Source organism: Meles meles, chromosome X (assembly GCF_922984935.1).
Source record: "Meles meles chromosome X, mMelMel3.1 paternal haplotype, whole genome shotgun sequence".
In the NCBI taxonomy this organism is placed as follows: Eukaryota; Metazoa; Chordata; class Mammalia; order Carnivora; family Mustelidae; genus Meles; species Meles meles.
The window spans coordinates 12345556-12359144 of NC_060087.1; the positions used below are offsets into that span (position 1 = coordinate 12345556).

A 13589-nucleotide genomic window follows, 5' to 3' on the forward strand; every position below is an offset into this window, starting at 1 on the left:
ATGATCTCAGGGTCCTGGGATTGAGCCCCGTATTGGCTTCCCGCTCAGTGGGAAGCCTGCTTCCCCCTCTCTCCCTGCCTGCCTCTGCCTAATTGTGATATCTCTCTCTCTCTCAAGTTAATAAATAAAATCTTAAAAAAAGAAAAATAAAGTTTATTTTAAAAAAAGATACTTCAATAGGGGAGATACACACATATACAAATATGGACTTGGAATGACATTTTTATCCCGAATACAAGTTATAAAGTAAACTTAGTATATCGGTCATATTTTGAGGTCTATAGCAATTAGTACACTTTAAAAAACCATCCAGACACAGGAAAGATCAGTGCCCTAAACAGTGGTCTCCAGGAAAAAATATATTGAAATTAAAAGGTGAACTTCAAGAACTTTAGAAATGTTTTAAGACAGATGTAATTAATCAGGAAATAATGAAGCACTTGGAGGAAATACCAGGATCTGACAGAGCAGATTATAGTTCCACAGTAATGAAATGTAAAAGTGAACAAGGAAAGAGACAAATATAAAAAATTCCCAGTTCCTGATTCTGGTTTGACCTTATTTTTAGAAAAGTCTGATTTGGTAAATAGCAAAATAAGGAGGTCCTAACTTCAAAACCAATTATACGATAGGCGAATATGAGCCTGTGGTCGCAATATCAGATGTTAAAAAATAAACAATCTCCCCAGTGACACATCCACAGTCAATTAAATAGAGAACTGTGGCAAACTACACACACGGAAAAGGGGCTGTGCTCATTTCACTACTGCCAGTGGCTAGCGTCAGGGCTGCCAAAAAAGGTTCCGCTTTTGCAGGGACCTTAACCACTGTTTGGTTAACTCAAGACTGTGACATGTACAGCGTATTGTCTCACATTTAATATATGTACGTTCTGATGACGTCACCCCCACTTGGCGCAATCCTCACATCTGACCCTGGCAGTGACGCACGAAGAGCCCTCATCCAAGGCCCGCCCTCCCCCTGAGGCCCACAGTTAAGAAAGAGACATTTACTCTTTTAAGTTCATATTTCCGTTACAACAGAAATGCTAAAAAATTGGATTTAAAGCCTCCTTTAAGAATAACAAAGAGAATTAACTTGATGGAAACACACTACATTTTTTTAAATTGACTAGCTTCTCCTTGTGCTATGGACTTTCTATTTGATTAAAACCACAATGATCACTAAAGCATAATTCAACCTAGTATCTGAATTAAGGTATTCTTAAGTATTTTGAAAAAGGTGGCCTTATCTATGAAATTTTAAACTTCAGAAATTGAGGGTTCAGAAATAGCGAATATACCATGAACTCAGGACAACTGTGGAAACTGGAAATGGAAGGGGCTTATCAACGGTTCTTGTGCTATTGAGGCAAAGTAAGAATATAGTCATTTGACAGAACAGGGTCTGTTATTGAAAGAGAGCAAAGAGGGGTGCCTGGGTGGCTCAGTTGGTTAAGCACCCGACTCTTGGGCTTTTGGCTCAGGTCACAATCTCAGGGTCACGAGACTGAGCCCTGAGCTGGGTCCCCCACTCAGTGCCGAGTCCGCTTGAGAGATTCTTGCTCTCCCCTTCTTCCTCTGCCCCTTCCCCGACTTGTGCTCTCGCACTCTCTCTTTCTCTCAGATAAACAGATAAAATCTTTAAAAAGAGCAAAGAAAACGCCAAATACTTTTTAGTTGGTTTTGCTAACACATATCTAGAGAGTTCTACAAAGGGTGTAATTTTAACACTATCATTGGCTTGGCTCCATTTGCACTTAATGGGCATGAGGTGAAAATATGAGCCCTTCTGGGGTGAAAGTAACACAGTCTCACAGTCGGCTGATGACCCATCCACACTGTGCGGAAAGGAGTTACCTGCAGTAACTGAGAGCAATGGATGGAGAGTTCTCCAGTTACTGTCGGACAAATCTTTTCCCTTCTTAGTCTGTCCTCTAAACGTTTTGGGCTCCAAAAATGGGCCATCAACATGACAGACCATCTCTAAAGCAAACAGTCCGTCCACAGATAACTAAGTTGATGTGACTGACACATAGTCCAATCAATGTACTGTTCATGGACACTACATGCCAAGCATGCTTCAGAGTAATTTCTGAAACTTGAAGAATGGGGGAACATAACTGATACTTCCCTAGCAATAGCAAAACATGCTAATGTGTAGTAAAGAGAACTCCAATTAGCTTACCTCCTGCAGTAGATCAGCCTGCTCAATTGCTTTAAGGACATTTTTCTTGGATGTTTCCTGAACTTCCCCTCCCAAAAGAAACTCATCCAAAATAAAATAAGCCTTCTCAAAATTAAAGATGATATCAAGTTCACACACCTGAGAAGCAAGAAAAACAATGTTACAATTGAAGAAAGCAAAAGATACTTATCCGCCGTCAAGTAGTGAATAAAAAGGTGATCAGGGAATCGATCTTAATTCTTTCTAAAAATGGCAATCTTGCCAATAATTAAGTATCACTGATTTAGTCAGTTTAATTTTCAAATCTCAAGTACTTGGAAACACAAGGCCTACAAACTAAATAAGACCTGATTCTGGAAGTTCTCAACGTGGGCAACTAAGTAATTCTCTACTCATAAACAATGATGTTTTTAAATACATTCTTCCTGTATAATGTGATTATAACTGCTTACCAAATCTAAATTCTATACTAAGCACTTCCAGAACATTAATCTTTGCAGTTGAACTCCTTTCTGTTTCACTGTTTTAAACCTCATTCTCACAACCATCATTAAATGAGCAGGGCTGTGGGGTCAAGCATTCCAGCAGTTAACTGATTGGGCCGGCTGGCAAAAGAGAGTCAGCCCTTCCCCACCTCTGCAGTTACTTTCAAACAGAATTCCTAAGACAATCAAAGAATAAACTTGTTACAGAGAAGATTTTTAAAAAATACTATGGCATTCAATTTCCTAAAACAAAATACTACTTACACTGCCAAAGTACTTGTCAAGTAATTCCACATAACGATGAATTATTTCCAGGGTAATTAGCTCATTGTCCTGATCCTCGATAGCACAGCAAAAATACAGACTAGCATATCTGTAACAAAGCAAATGTGGAAGAAATTTTACCCTATAATCTAAATATGTTCTCATATCCTATTGTGAAAGATCCCATACTTACACAGTTTACTTCCCCTTTCACAACAGTCTAGATTTTTCTCCTGCACTCCAAAAGGAATGAATGCATGTAGAGAAAGTCTGAAAAGTACAGGCAAGCAAAAAACCAAAAAACAATCAATCATACCATCTAGAAATGCAGAAAGACTAAACTCGTTTTGCTCTTCTTCAGGCTGCCTTCTATGAATATCTAAAACATAGCTGGACCCAGTTATGAAATACAATGAATGAAATGGTCCTAAATTGTATGAAATATAATCTTATGTTTACCTAATTAAAACAAAATGCACGGTGTGATTAATTCAAACTTCAAGTAAACAGGGAAGAAGATAAAACTCTCCGACTGAAGGACTTATTGAGGATATTGTCAATGTGAAGGCAATGACCGAAACGTTTTGTTGAAGTGTAATATACACAACAGAGAAGAACACAAGTCATATGTACAGCTTGAGGAGTTCTCAAAGGGAACCCACCCCGTGTACCAGCATCCTGATCAAGAAACCAATTACAGAACTCCTAAATCCCCTCTCCTAACCCCTCTAGGTCACAATCTGCCACCCCCAAGGGTAACTACTATCTGGACTCCCAATGGCATAGAACTGTTTTTAAAGGTTTCTAGGACTGTGGAATAAACTCCAAGAAAAGAACAGTTCTAAGTTATTACAGAAGTCAGAGAAAGAGAACAGGGGAAACTGAGACCTGTTCTCAAATTTTCCAAGTTCTACCTGTTAAATCAAAGTTTATGTCATTTACCCCTTGAATATTAACACTGGAAAACTCATATTCTCTTCCAAATTAGGATTCTAGCACATGAGGCTACATTATACTTGACCCAAGGAAGCCAAACTTAACATACAACCCTGAGGCATAACAAACAATGATCGAGTCTTTTGAGGAGGATTAAAAGAGCATTTTACAAATGGTTTAAGTGTATTAAAGACTTTTGGAAAAAACACAAGCAGGAAACCCAAGACATTCTAAACAAGTCTCAGTTTCAATTGTAATTTTCGCCGAGGAGCATCTCAGTGATTTTTAGAAAACACAATGAGCAATTAATTACTGCTCATAGCATTAATGGAAAATAACACATACATATAAACTCGGTTTTGGAATTCAATGAATTCCTACTCTTCAATATGAGTGGAACTAGTATTTACAGAATGCTCTATTCGTATTATCAAATTGGCCAAATAAAGATCAATTATTTGGTCTTTCCAACAGCAAGCACCATCATTCTTGATTGGCGGGGAAGGAAAAAAAGAACGAGGCCTGAGTCCAGGCCTCCAAGTGGTCATTCTGGGACAAGAAATCCGATCTTCAGACCTTTTCCCACTCCACCGCAGGGACGCCCTCTTCATACACTGCTTGCCTTTTTTTGCCATGTCCAGTCTACCTGATTAATACGTTATTTAAAATGGCAGGTCTCCTGCAATCTTGAAGAGGAGGCTTTCGAATGTGTTCTTTTATTAGCATGAAGGACCCAAGAGGGTACCACCTCCAACTTTAACAAAGTGCTTCCTCTCTTTCCTACCCTTTGGTTTCGTGTTCTCTGTTTAAAACGCAAAGCGGGGACCTCGCCTGGGAGGCTCTGTCAGTTAAGTGTCCGACTCTTGATTCTGGCTCAGGTCGTGTTCTCAGGGTCTCGAGACTGAGCCCTGTGTCAGGCTCTGCAGTGAGCATGGAATCTGCTTGGGATTCTCTCTATCACTCTCCCTCTGTCACCCCCCACTCTAGCCCTGCTCATGCGCACTCACACTCTCTCTAAAAACATGAAATTAGGGGTGCTTGGGTGGCTTAGTCTGTTAAGTATCTGCCTTCGGCTCAGGTCATGATCCCAGGGTTCTGGGATTGAGTCCCCCATCGGGCTCCTTGCTCGTCGGAGAGCCTGCTTCTCCCTCTGCCTGCTCTGCCTGCAGCTCCCCGTGCTTGTGCGTGCTCTCTGACAAAATCTTTAAAAAAATAAAAAATAAAAATTAAATTAAAATAATAAAAAGAAAGGCAATTCCAACTCTCCATCCTCTCCAACCCATACTCACCAAATAGTTTTGAATTTGAGGAAACTGATACAAATGACACGTTAGAAGTCTCCACATCAAGAAAACTAAAGATTAAAGGAATTCACATTTAAAATGGTAGATAAAAAACAGACATGACTAGCTGACACGAAGAGAGTGCTATTTAAATAATCCCATTAGAAGGAATTTATTAATAGTTTTGGGTAAAATTCCTTTGACTCTTAATGTCAGCATTCCTACGATGCTACTGTTAAGCAATCTAATGCTTACAGCATCCTCACTCCTAACCCACAGAACTGCCTCTTGACTTAACAAATAAACAGCACTTGTCAATGGTCCTTAATTGTGTGAATCATTTAGAAATATTAATCTACATATCACCAGGACTGATGTGTCCAAGCATCCCAATATTCTTAAAATCCTGCAATAAAGGGGCACCTGGGTGTTTCAGTCAGGTAGGTGTCTGCCTTTAGCTCAGGTCATGATCCCAGAGTCCTGGGATCAAGTCTCATATCTGCTTCTCCCTCTCCCTCTGCTGCTCCCCATGCTTGTTCTCTCTCTCAAATAAGATATTAAAAAAAAAAAAATCCTGCAATACCAAATAAATAAATAAATATAAAAATCCTGCAATACTACCTTAATGTTTGCTTTCACTCAGAATGGAAAAAGAGCCATCAGTTAGACAAATTCTTTGTTGTAGGTGATTATCTAGTTATCAGGGTTATAACGCCCCTCTTTACAGAAAGCTTATGGAAGAAAGAAACAGAATAGTTAACAGGTAACATTCACAGAGTCCTCGCTCTGAGTGAGACACTAAATGTTAGCTAAGGCTTCTGCATATTTTACCATTTTAATCCTCACAACAACTCTTCAAGAAAGATACTGTTATTAACTTGCATTTATAGGAGACCCAAGCTTAACTGAGTAACCTCCCCAGGAATAGTAATTTGACTCCAAAGCCCCAGGTTTATATTAAAAACTATAGCCAGGAACTGTATTAAATAAAGTAATCCTCCACCTGGCAAAAATTAAAACTGAATAAGCAATATTTAAGAGCTTTGAAGAGGGAGAGAAAAGTTGTTATACTGATTTAGTAAAAGATTACCAAGAGAACCTGAAGCATACTCCTTATTTTTAGAACCAAATGCTTTTTAAAAATTCAATTATGAGCTCATTTTGTTCTCTTAGTACCTATTTGTAAGTCTAAACCTGAAGTAAAATTAATAATGGACTAGTAAGAAGAAAGGTATGTTTGGTTATTTTTAGCAGAATGGATTAAGGCTTACTCCAATTCCTGGCACTCAGAGACCATCTGAAAGTGCCTATTCTTACATTCAAAACACATGACTTCTCCACAGTCCGCTCAGCGTCAGCTGCCGGTGCGTGAATGTAACTAAACTATTCTCAATACCCACTGGTATGTCATTAACAATTCTTTTGTTAGTCAAGAAAATACAGTACTGTGGCAAAGTCTCAAACTAGTAAGATACATGTATGTTTAGATTCACTGTACAGCTCATGTAGTGCCTCTTCCAAACACGCTGCATAAAACGGGAATCAAAAAAGCATACAGGGTTAGGTCTTTCAGGGATTTTCAAGAGCACTTATTTCGGAGATGAGGAGACACACACACAAAATGACTTGTTCAAAGTCACAAAACTAGCTAAGGGTGCAAACCAAACAGAACTCAAGTCCCCAGATTTTCAGTCTGTTTTTTCAGCTATATTCTCCTTATGGACACCGCCCCCCCGCCAAACCCTTCCCAAGAGGGGGAGCTCCGCGAAATGCTCGCAAGAAGAATGCGGCTGAGACAGTGGAAGAAGGCAGGTCTAAAGACCACTTGCTGACAGGAACAGCGACTGTGCTGGTTCAGAATTTCTCAGAAGCGAGAATCCTTTTGCTTAAAAGGTCTCCTCTTCCAGCTGGACCAGGAGGAAAAGAAATCACTCGTTTACGTCAACAAAGAATATGTTCTTAAATACGATATATGAGATTTTCAGTATGAAACGGGGGCAGATGCACAGAAAAACTGATTAAAAATTCTAAGTTCTGTATGTGAATCTTATCTCAATAAAGCTGTTGTTGTTTTTTTTTTAAGTACACCTTTTACTTACAGGAGCTTCATAAAAGTATCAGACACAGGTGAGAGTACCCTTTAAAGCCTTGACAAGGAAAAGTGGCAGGCCAGCGCGGGCGGGCTGAGTGCTGCGTGCGGGACACCAGCCACTGCTCGCCTTCCTTCGGTCGGAACAGGCCTTTGCCTTCAGCGGCAGAAAACTCCATTCCTGGGATTGATTCCCTTGCTGGTATTTTCCTCCTCCACACGGGGGACTCCTTCCCCTATCTAGAAATAAGCTGAAGTCTCTCACACCTTTTTAAAAACTCGGTCCCTCACTCCTGTGTCTATGGGCGGTTACCACCTCTTCGCATCTCACGAAGCTCCCGAAATAGTCTACATTTGCTGTTTAAGTCTCCACCTCTTCACACTTCGCCCCATTTCTTCGAGAGTTTCTACTATTTCACTGAAAATGTTCCTCCAACAAATGGCATTTTTTGAACTCTCACCATAAAACCCAACAGATTTTTTCTTCACTTTTACTGTTTTTCCAACATTTGGCCCTGGTGACTTAATTTTCAAAACTCCCTCCCACTTCCTGACATTACTGACCCTATACTTAGTCTCTCCCCCTTTGCTTGCCCCTTGAATGTGGTAAACCACTTTATGCCTAATTTCGGCCCTGACTTCCAAGCCCACTCGGAGAAAACCAAGCATCTCAAAGTCAACATGTCTGCTACCTCACACTGACCGTCTGCTGAAACAGAAGTGTGGAATCCCTGCCCTCCTGGCTTCTGGCAAAAAAAACCCAAAAAACAAAAAACCTTACCTTGGAGGAACAGCTCATTCCGCCTGCTGAGCCCACAGCAGAGGTCTTCCTTCAGGGCCTCATTATAATGCAGTTTCCTAAGAGATCACTCAGGTGCCAGCCTCAGCCCTCCCCCCTACTCATTCTCCAATTACAAGGAACCTTTCAAGAAGGCATTGTCTGCTCTTTTCTCATCCCTGTTTTAAAACCTTTGCCTCCACACTTGAGAACTGACTTCTAGCCCCCTCGTCAGTCACTAACTAGAATATGATATTGGACAAGTCACTTCTCCCAAATTCTTCCTTTCATAAAACTGAAATTTAATCAACAGTAGTGGTTTTAGGGGCACCTGGGTGGCTCAGCCGTTAAGCGCCTGCCTTTCACCTCAGGTCATGATCCCAGGGTCCTGGGATCCAGCCCCGCACCAGGCACCGGGCTCCGGGCTCCGGGCTCCCTGCTGGGCAGGAAGCCTGCTTCTCCCTCTCCCACTCCCACTAGTGTTCCCTTTCTCGCTGTGTCTCTTTCTGTCACATGAATAAAAGAAAATGATTAAAATCTTTAAAAACAACAACAACAAAACCAGTAGTGGTTTTAAAGCTCAAGAACCATCTCTGATGCAGAGGGCACAAGCCAAGTGAGCAGAGGTAGGAGATCCCAGTTCTGTTTTCATGAGAGCACCACCACTTCCACTTGTTTCATCGAAGGTTCTGACCTTTGGGCAAAAAGCTTTTAATTTTATTTTATTATTTTTTTAAAGATTTTTATTTATTTGACAGACAGAAATCACAAGTAGGCAGAGAGAGAGAGATTGGAGGAAGCAGGCTCCCCGCTGAGCAGAGAGCCGGATGGGTTGCGATGCGAAGGGATGCGATGCGATGCTCCATGCGGGGCTCCATTGATCGCAGGACCCTGGGATCATGACCTGAGCCGAAGGCAGAGGCTTTAACCCCCTGAGCCACCCAGGCGCCCCGCAAAAAGCTTTTTAAAAACAATCCCCTGACTACATTATTCCAAGACTTCTCCCAGCTCTAAAATGCTGTGAGTTTTCTCAACAAGTACTAAACCAAAATCACCCAAAGATGACTAAAATTATTCTACTGCAAAGAGTTCTATGGTATTTAAAACATTCTCTATGTCCTGTAATCTCCCATCACCTCCTCTGCCATCTACCCACCCCCCACATACACACAAAACCCATCCACACCTAGAATAAAGGAAGAGAGATAAAAACCCAGACTTCTCTTCAACCCCCGCCTTGCAGCCCATACTGTTAGCTCCCTGAACTTCCTACAGAAGACAATTTTTTTATATGCAGAGACACTCTTCTTAAATACAGTAAATTATTTGTAAGGGAGGGAAAATGTAGAAGAAACAAAGTAATTAGTTTCTTTTAACCCCTGATTAGCCCAATCTTGAGAAATGTTATTTTAGGGAATTAAAAGACTTTTAGATATTAATAAAGATGTACATTTTTTAAAAATTTAGTGTTCAAAGCCAACGTGTGAGTCATTTTTCAACATCAAAAATTTAAAAATCTATTCTTCACAAAATTATCTATCAGATCTAATTATACCTCCATGACAGCAACAAGTGTACTTCATATTAATAAATACTACTAACAAAGCAATCTTATATAGAGTTTCAAAACCTCTATACGACTAAATGATCTATGCATCCAAGGTGTTCAAAAGTGAGATTCTACAAGTCAGAAAAAAGGCATGTCAATTATCAGTCATTACTGTATAGATTTTTAAGCAAGGTTTGTCAAAATTCAGAGAATTACACCATTTAAAATATGATCCCATTTTCACCTGCGAAGAAATTCATTTAATTCTTCTAAAAAGATGATTAAGTAGAAATAATCATTTATGCCTTTAATTACATAATTAGTTTTAAATCAACTTTTCTGATTTTATTTTTTCGACTGGGCAATCAATCAAAACACCAGTTATTTAAAAGACACAAAGCTTTAACTTAAACCTTTTTCATCTAAATCATTATTAATCATTATTTGTAAATGTCATCTCTCAAAAGTCTGCCATTGCCACATTATAAATGACTGAACATTTAATCTGATTTCGCCTTTCCGATAAATGAAAATTATACCTTTTGTAAACAATCTTCAGATCTCGCCACTCAAGAAAGCTGCACATTTTAGGTTTCCGTGCTAAAACGGTTTGAACAAGTTCTCTTGTAATCTTTTTCTTCTCTTTGTCTGATAGTGGGACATACCATTTCTGCAGTCGAAGCTTTCCCTGACGACTAAAAAGCAACATAAACTGCATCTGTTAAGATAAATAGAGCCAAGATTACATGCAACACTTTGATTCCGTAAAGATTAAGATGACATGGTTCCTAGAGAAGCTTAGGGTGCAGGGCCTTTAACTGACAAATGATTAGCAGCCATCAGTATTTCTACGCCAGTTAAAATAGCAGGAAAATGCTTGTAGAAAGATCTTCCCACCAGGGGCAAATCTCCCCACCCCACCCCGTTCCACTAAGTTCAGAGAGTAGTGTGCGGCACAAAATAATAATCATAATTAAAAAAATAAAAAACAGGTAAAAAGCTGAAGTGAAATTTTTGAGGAAAAAGAAAGATAACTCTTGCAATTTAAGACAACTACTGTCTACTTGTGCTGTACATTTCACACTCTCTGTATGCTTCAAAAGAGAACTGTTGACATCAACTGGTTTAGATACATTTGAAAGAAACAGCAGATCTACAACTATTTTTCATCCTGAGGCTGTTCCAGTCCCCGGCTGAATTACTTGTATTCAGACTGCTATCACTCAGAATGCCCTCTTCAGTTTACGCTCACACATTTTAAGCAAAACAAAAGATCTAAAATATTCAACAAAAAAAACCCATAAATGCGCATTTCTCTTAATAAAAGCCTGACTTTTAAGTGTCTCTTCTCATCTTTGCTTTCTAAAAATCCCAACATAAATATACACACAATAAACAAGTGGGTTAATGTAACAATATGAAAGAGAATATAAACCTTTAAAAAGCCAAAATTTAGAGACACACATGCAGACACATTACGCAAAATACCTCATTTAAAACAATTTTTAAAACGCATCTACAGATGGAGTGGATGCTGAATTCTACTGTATGTTACTTAAACTATTTTGTATACGTGTATTTGGAACCTCAAATCTGTTGATTAGTTTACATGTTTAATTGTAAAGGAAAGCTTCCTGTAATCCAACTGGTCTTCCCAACTGCAAACATTAAGCATTGTTTCTACAAAAGTAATTTAAAGGTAGAATTCAGACAGGTTTCCCCCCCACACCCCTCCTAACTGTTGTTAACTTCCTTCAACGGTGTTACTACAAGTAAGACTGCAGCCCGATTCTTAATACGCACTACACCATCTTAAATCTGAGTATGGGGTGGGGGAATCTACACGGCCAATTTAGAATAAAAATGGGCTCCAAATTTCGCTAAGAAATTACTGTCGCTTTTTGTGTTAATCCAAACGGGCATCGACATGGTATTGAGAAATTTATGATGTGGCGATTTAACTTTATTAAAGTTAAAACTGGCTTATCACGCCTCACTTAAAACCTTCACTGGCACAAAATAAGCGAACGATATTTTTGATGTCAAAGTGCCTCCCATACAACTCCTGTTAAGATAGCGGCATTCGGAGGGGAACAGCAACTAAAGCATCAACTGGACGTTTAATGCGAACCCGTTACCGGAACTTTGAGAATAACAGACCCCTATTCCAGGACCCCGACGACCTGGAGGAGTGGCGGTTTGCTTTCTGAAAGAGTATGAGCTCTATCTAGGCTGTCTATATCCCCTCCCTACCACTTTACAGAATAAATAATTCACTCTTTAAAATAAATTATGTGCTAACATGGGACGATACCCGGTTGCGAGGCACAAGTATTCCTTTCCTCCACTTAAAAACTAATGCTTTGATTTTGCCGCAAATCACAGGGCACCTCAATTCCTCGAGACTGGTTTTAAAAACAATAGGCTCAGCTGCGGAGCCGGCTCAGGGCCAGCGTTCCTCGGTCCGGCCGTCTCCGACGCCTCCCCGCCGCCCCACGGGGCTGCAGTCCATCACTGACCGAGCCCGGGAGAGGTGACAGGCTAGGCGCGGGGCAGACAATGGCATTCGCCGCCGCGCAGGGGGCGCCAAGGGTCCTCCGCCGCCACCGCCCCCGGCCGCGGGCCCCTCCCGAAAATGCCCCGCAAAACTTGAGGTGATTCCCAAACCACAGGTGCCGCGGGGCCCCCCGCATTCCCGGGGCGCGGTGCGGAGTGGAGACCGGCGCGGACGCGGAGAGAAGTGAGTTGCGGGGCGCGGCGACCCCCTGGCGGGCCGGGGCGGCCAGGCGCGGGGTGGGGTCGTCGGGGCGCGCGCGGGGCGGCGGAGGGAGCGCCCAACCCGCCCTCCCGGCTGCCTGTCCCCTACGCCCCCGCTCGCCCCCCGGGACTTACGGCGGCCGCGGGCCGCGGACGCGGCTGAGCTCGGCCGGCGTCGGTGGCGGCGGCGGCGGCGGCAGCGGCGGCTGAGGGGAAGCCCCTGTCGCCAGGCTGAGGAAGAGAAGCCGTGTTGCTGTGGGGAGGGGACCCAGTTAGCGGAGGGAAAGCTTAGGCGGCGAGGGGAGGGCGAGCCGGCAGACCCCGCCCCGTGGGCCGGACGAAGGAGGAGCCGGGGTTGCGGCGAGAGGAGGGGCGGGCTGGGCGACGCGCGGGAAGCAGCTCGGCCTTCGCCAACTGCACCGGAGGCCGCGCCGGAGACCGCACAATCTAAGAAAGCCGATTGGCCACGTCTCTACCGAGAGGGGCGGTCTGGGCCGGAAGTCAGGCCACGTGACCCGGAAGCGGCTGCTGCCAAGGGCGGCGCGCCTGCGTGCTCCTGCTTGTGCGTTTCGAACTCGGGCAGGCAGCTTCCCCGGCTGTCCGGTGGTGGGAGGACAGGGTTCTGCGGTGCCCTTTGTCGACCCCGCCGTGCGGGGCAGGGAAGGTCAGGATTGCGAAGAGCCAAGTTTGAGCTCCGATAACTCTCCGAGCCCAAAGAGGGTGGGGCGGGGAGGCGTGACTGCCCGAGATGATGGTGAGGGGAGAGAGGGAGTGCTGCACCTCTGGGGAAAACAAGTCAGCTCTGTCGTGGAGCTAGTGCACGCGTTCAGAGGGCCTTTGGCAATTATTCTGCTTCCAACCCGCCTGGAATCCAGCCGGTCCGACCTATCGCACTGCCACAGACCTAGACACTTTTTGCCCCAAGCTGTGCAAGTGTCTGTTCCCTGGGCTTGCCTCGCCTATTCGCAGTGCTGCGGACCTAATGAATTACTGCCCGTTCTCTGCTGAGAAGCCCAGACAGCATCTCGTGTTTCAGATCCCACTTTCTTCACACGGAGTCGCGTTCCCCGCCGCTCCACCCCAAAGCCGCCTGGGTTCCAATTAGCCTTGCCGAAGACTTGCTCTGCCTGGCGTGTACTTCCTGTCAAATGTTAATCTATGAAGCCTCACCCTCAAACCCTGTAAGAACGAATCCCTCTTTCAACCACATGTTCATTAGCCTCTGCTTAGCACATCTTGAATTTTATTCATTTTTGCATCC

General features: G+C 42.8%; 1 protein-coding gene across 5 annotated transcripts in view; it reads right to left on the reverse strand.

Moving 5' to 3' along the window:
• The window catches only part of AP1S2 (adaptor related protein complex 1 subunit sigma 2), a 28120-nt gene extending 15421 nt beyond the window's left edge, over positions 1 to 12699 (reverse strand). Inside the window, exons 1-4 of one of the 5 annotated variants that reach the window (XR_006816848.1) lie at positions 12464 to 12697; positions 10111 to 10289; positions 2937 to 3045; positions 2188 to 2325 (exon numbers count right to left, since the gene is read on the reverse strand). Coding sequence is in view for 4 of the 5 variants with exons in the window: in XM_045995169.1 (XP_045851125.1) it covers positions 2188 to 2325; positions 2937 to 3045; positions 10111 to 10289 (426 nt within the window). In the remaining variant the exon portion in view is untranslated. Of the gene's footprint in view, positions 1 to 2187; positions 2326 to 2936; positions 3046 to 10110; positions 10290 to 12463 lie in introns of all 5 variants that reach the window. The other 4 variants (XM_045995169.1, XM_045995171.1, XM_045995172.1 and 1 more) reach the window with 4 other exon arrangements.
• Between the last annotated feature and the right edge of the window lie 890 nt (positions 12700 to 13589).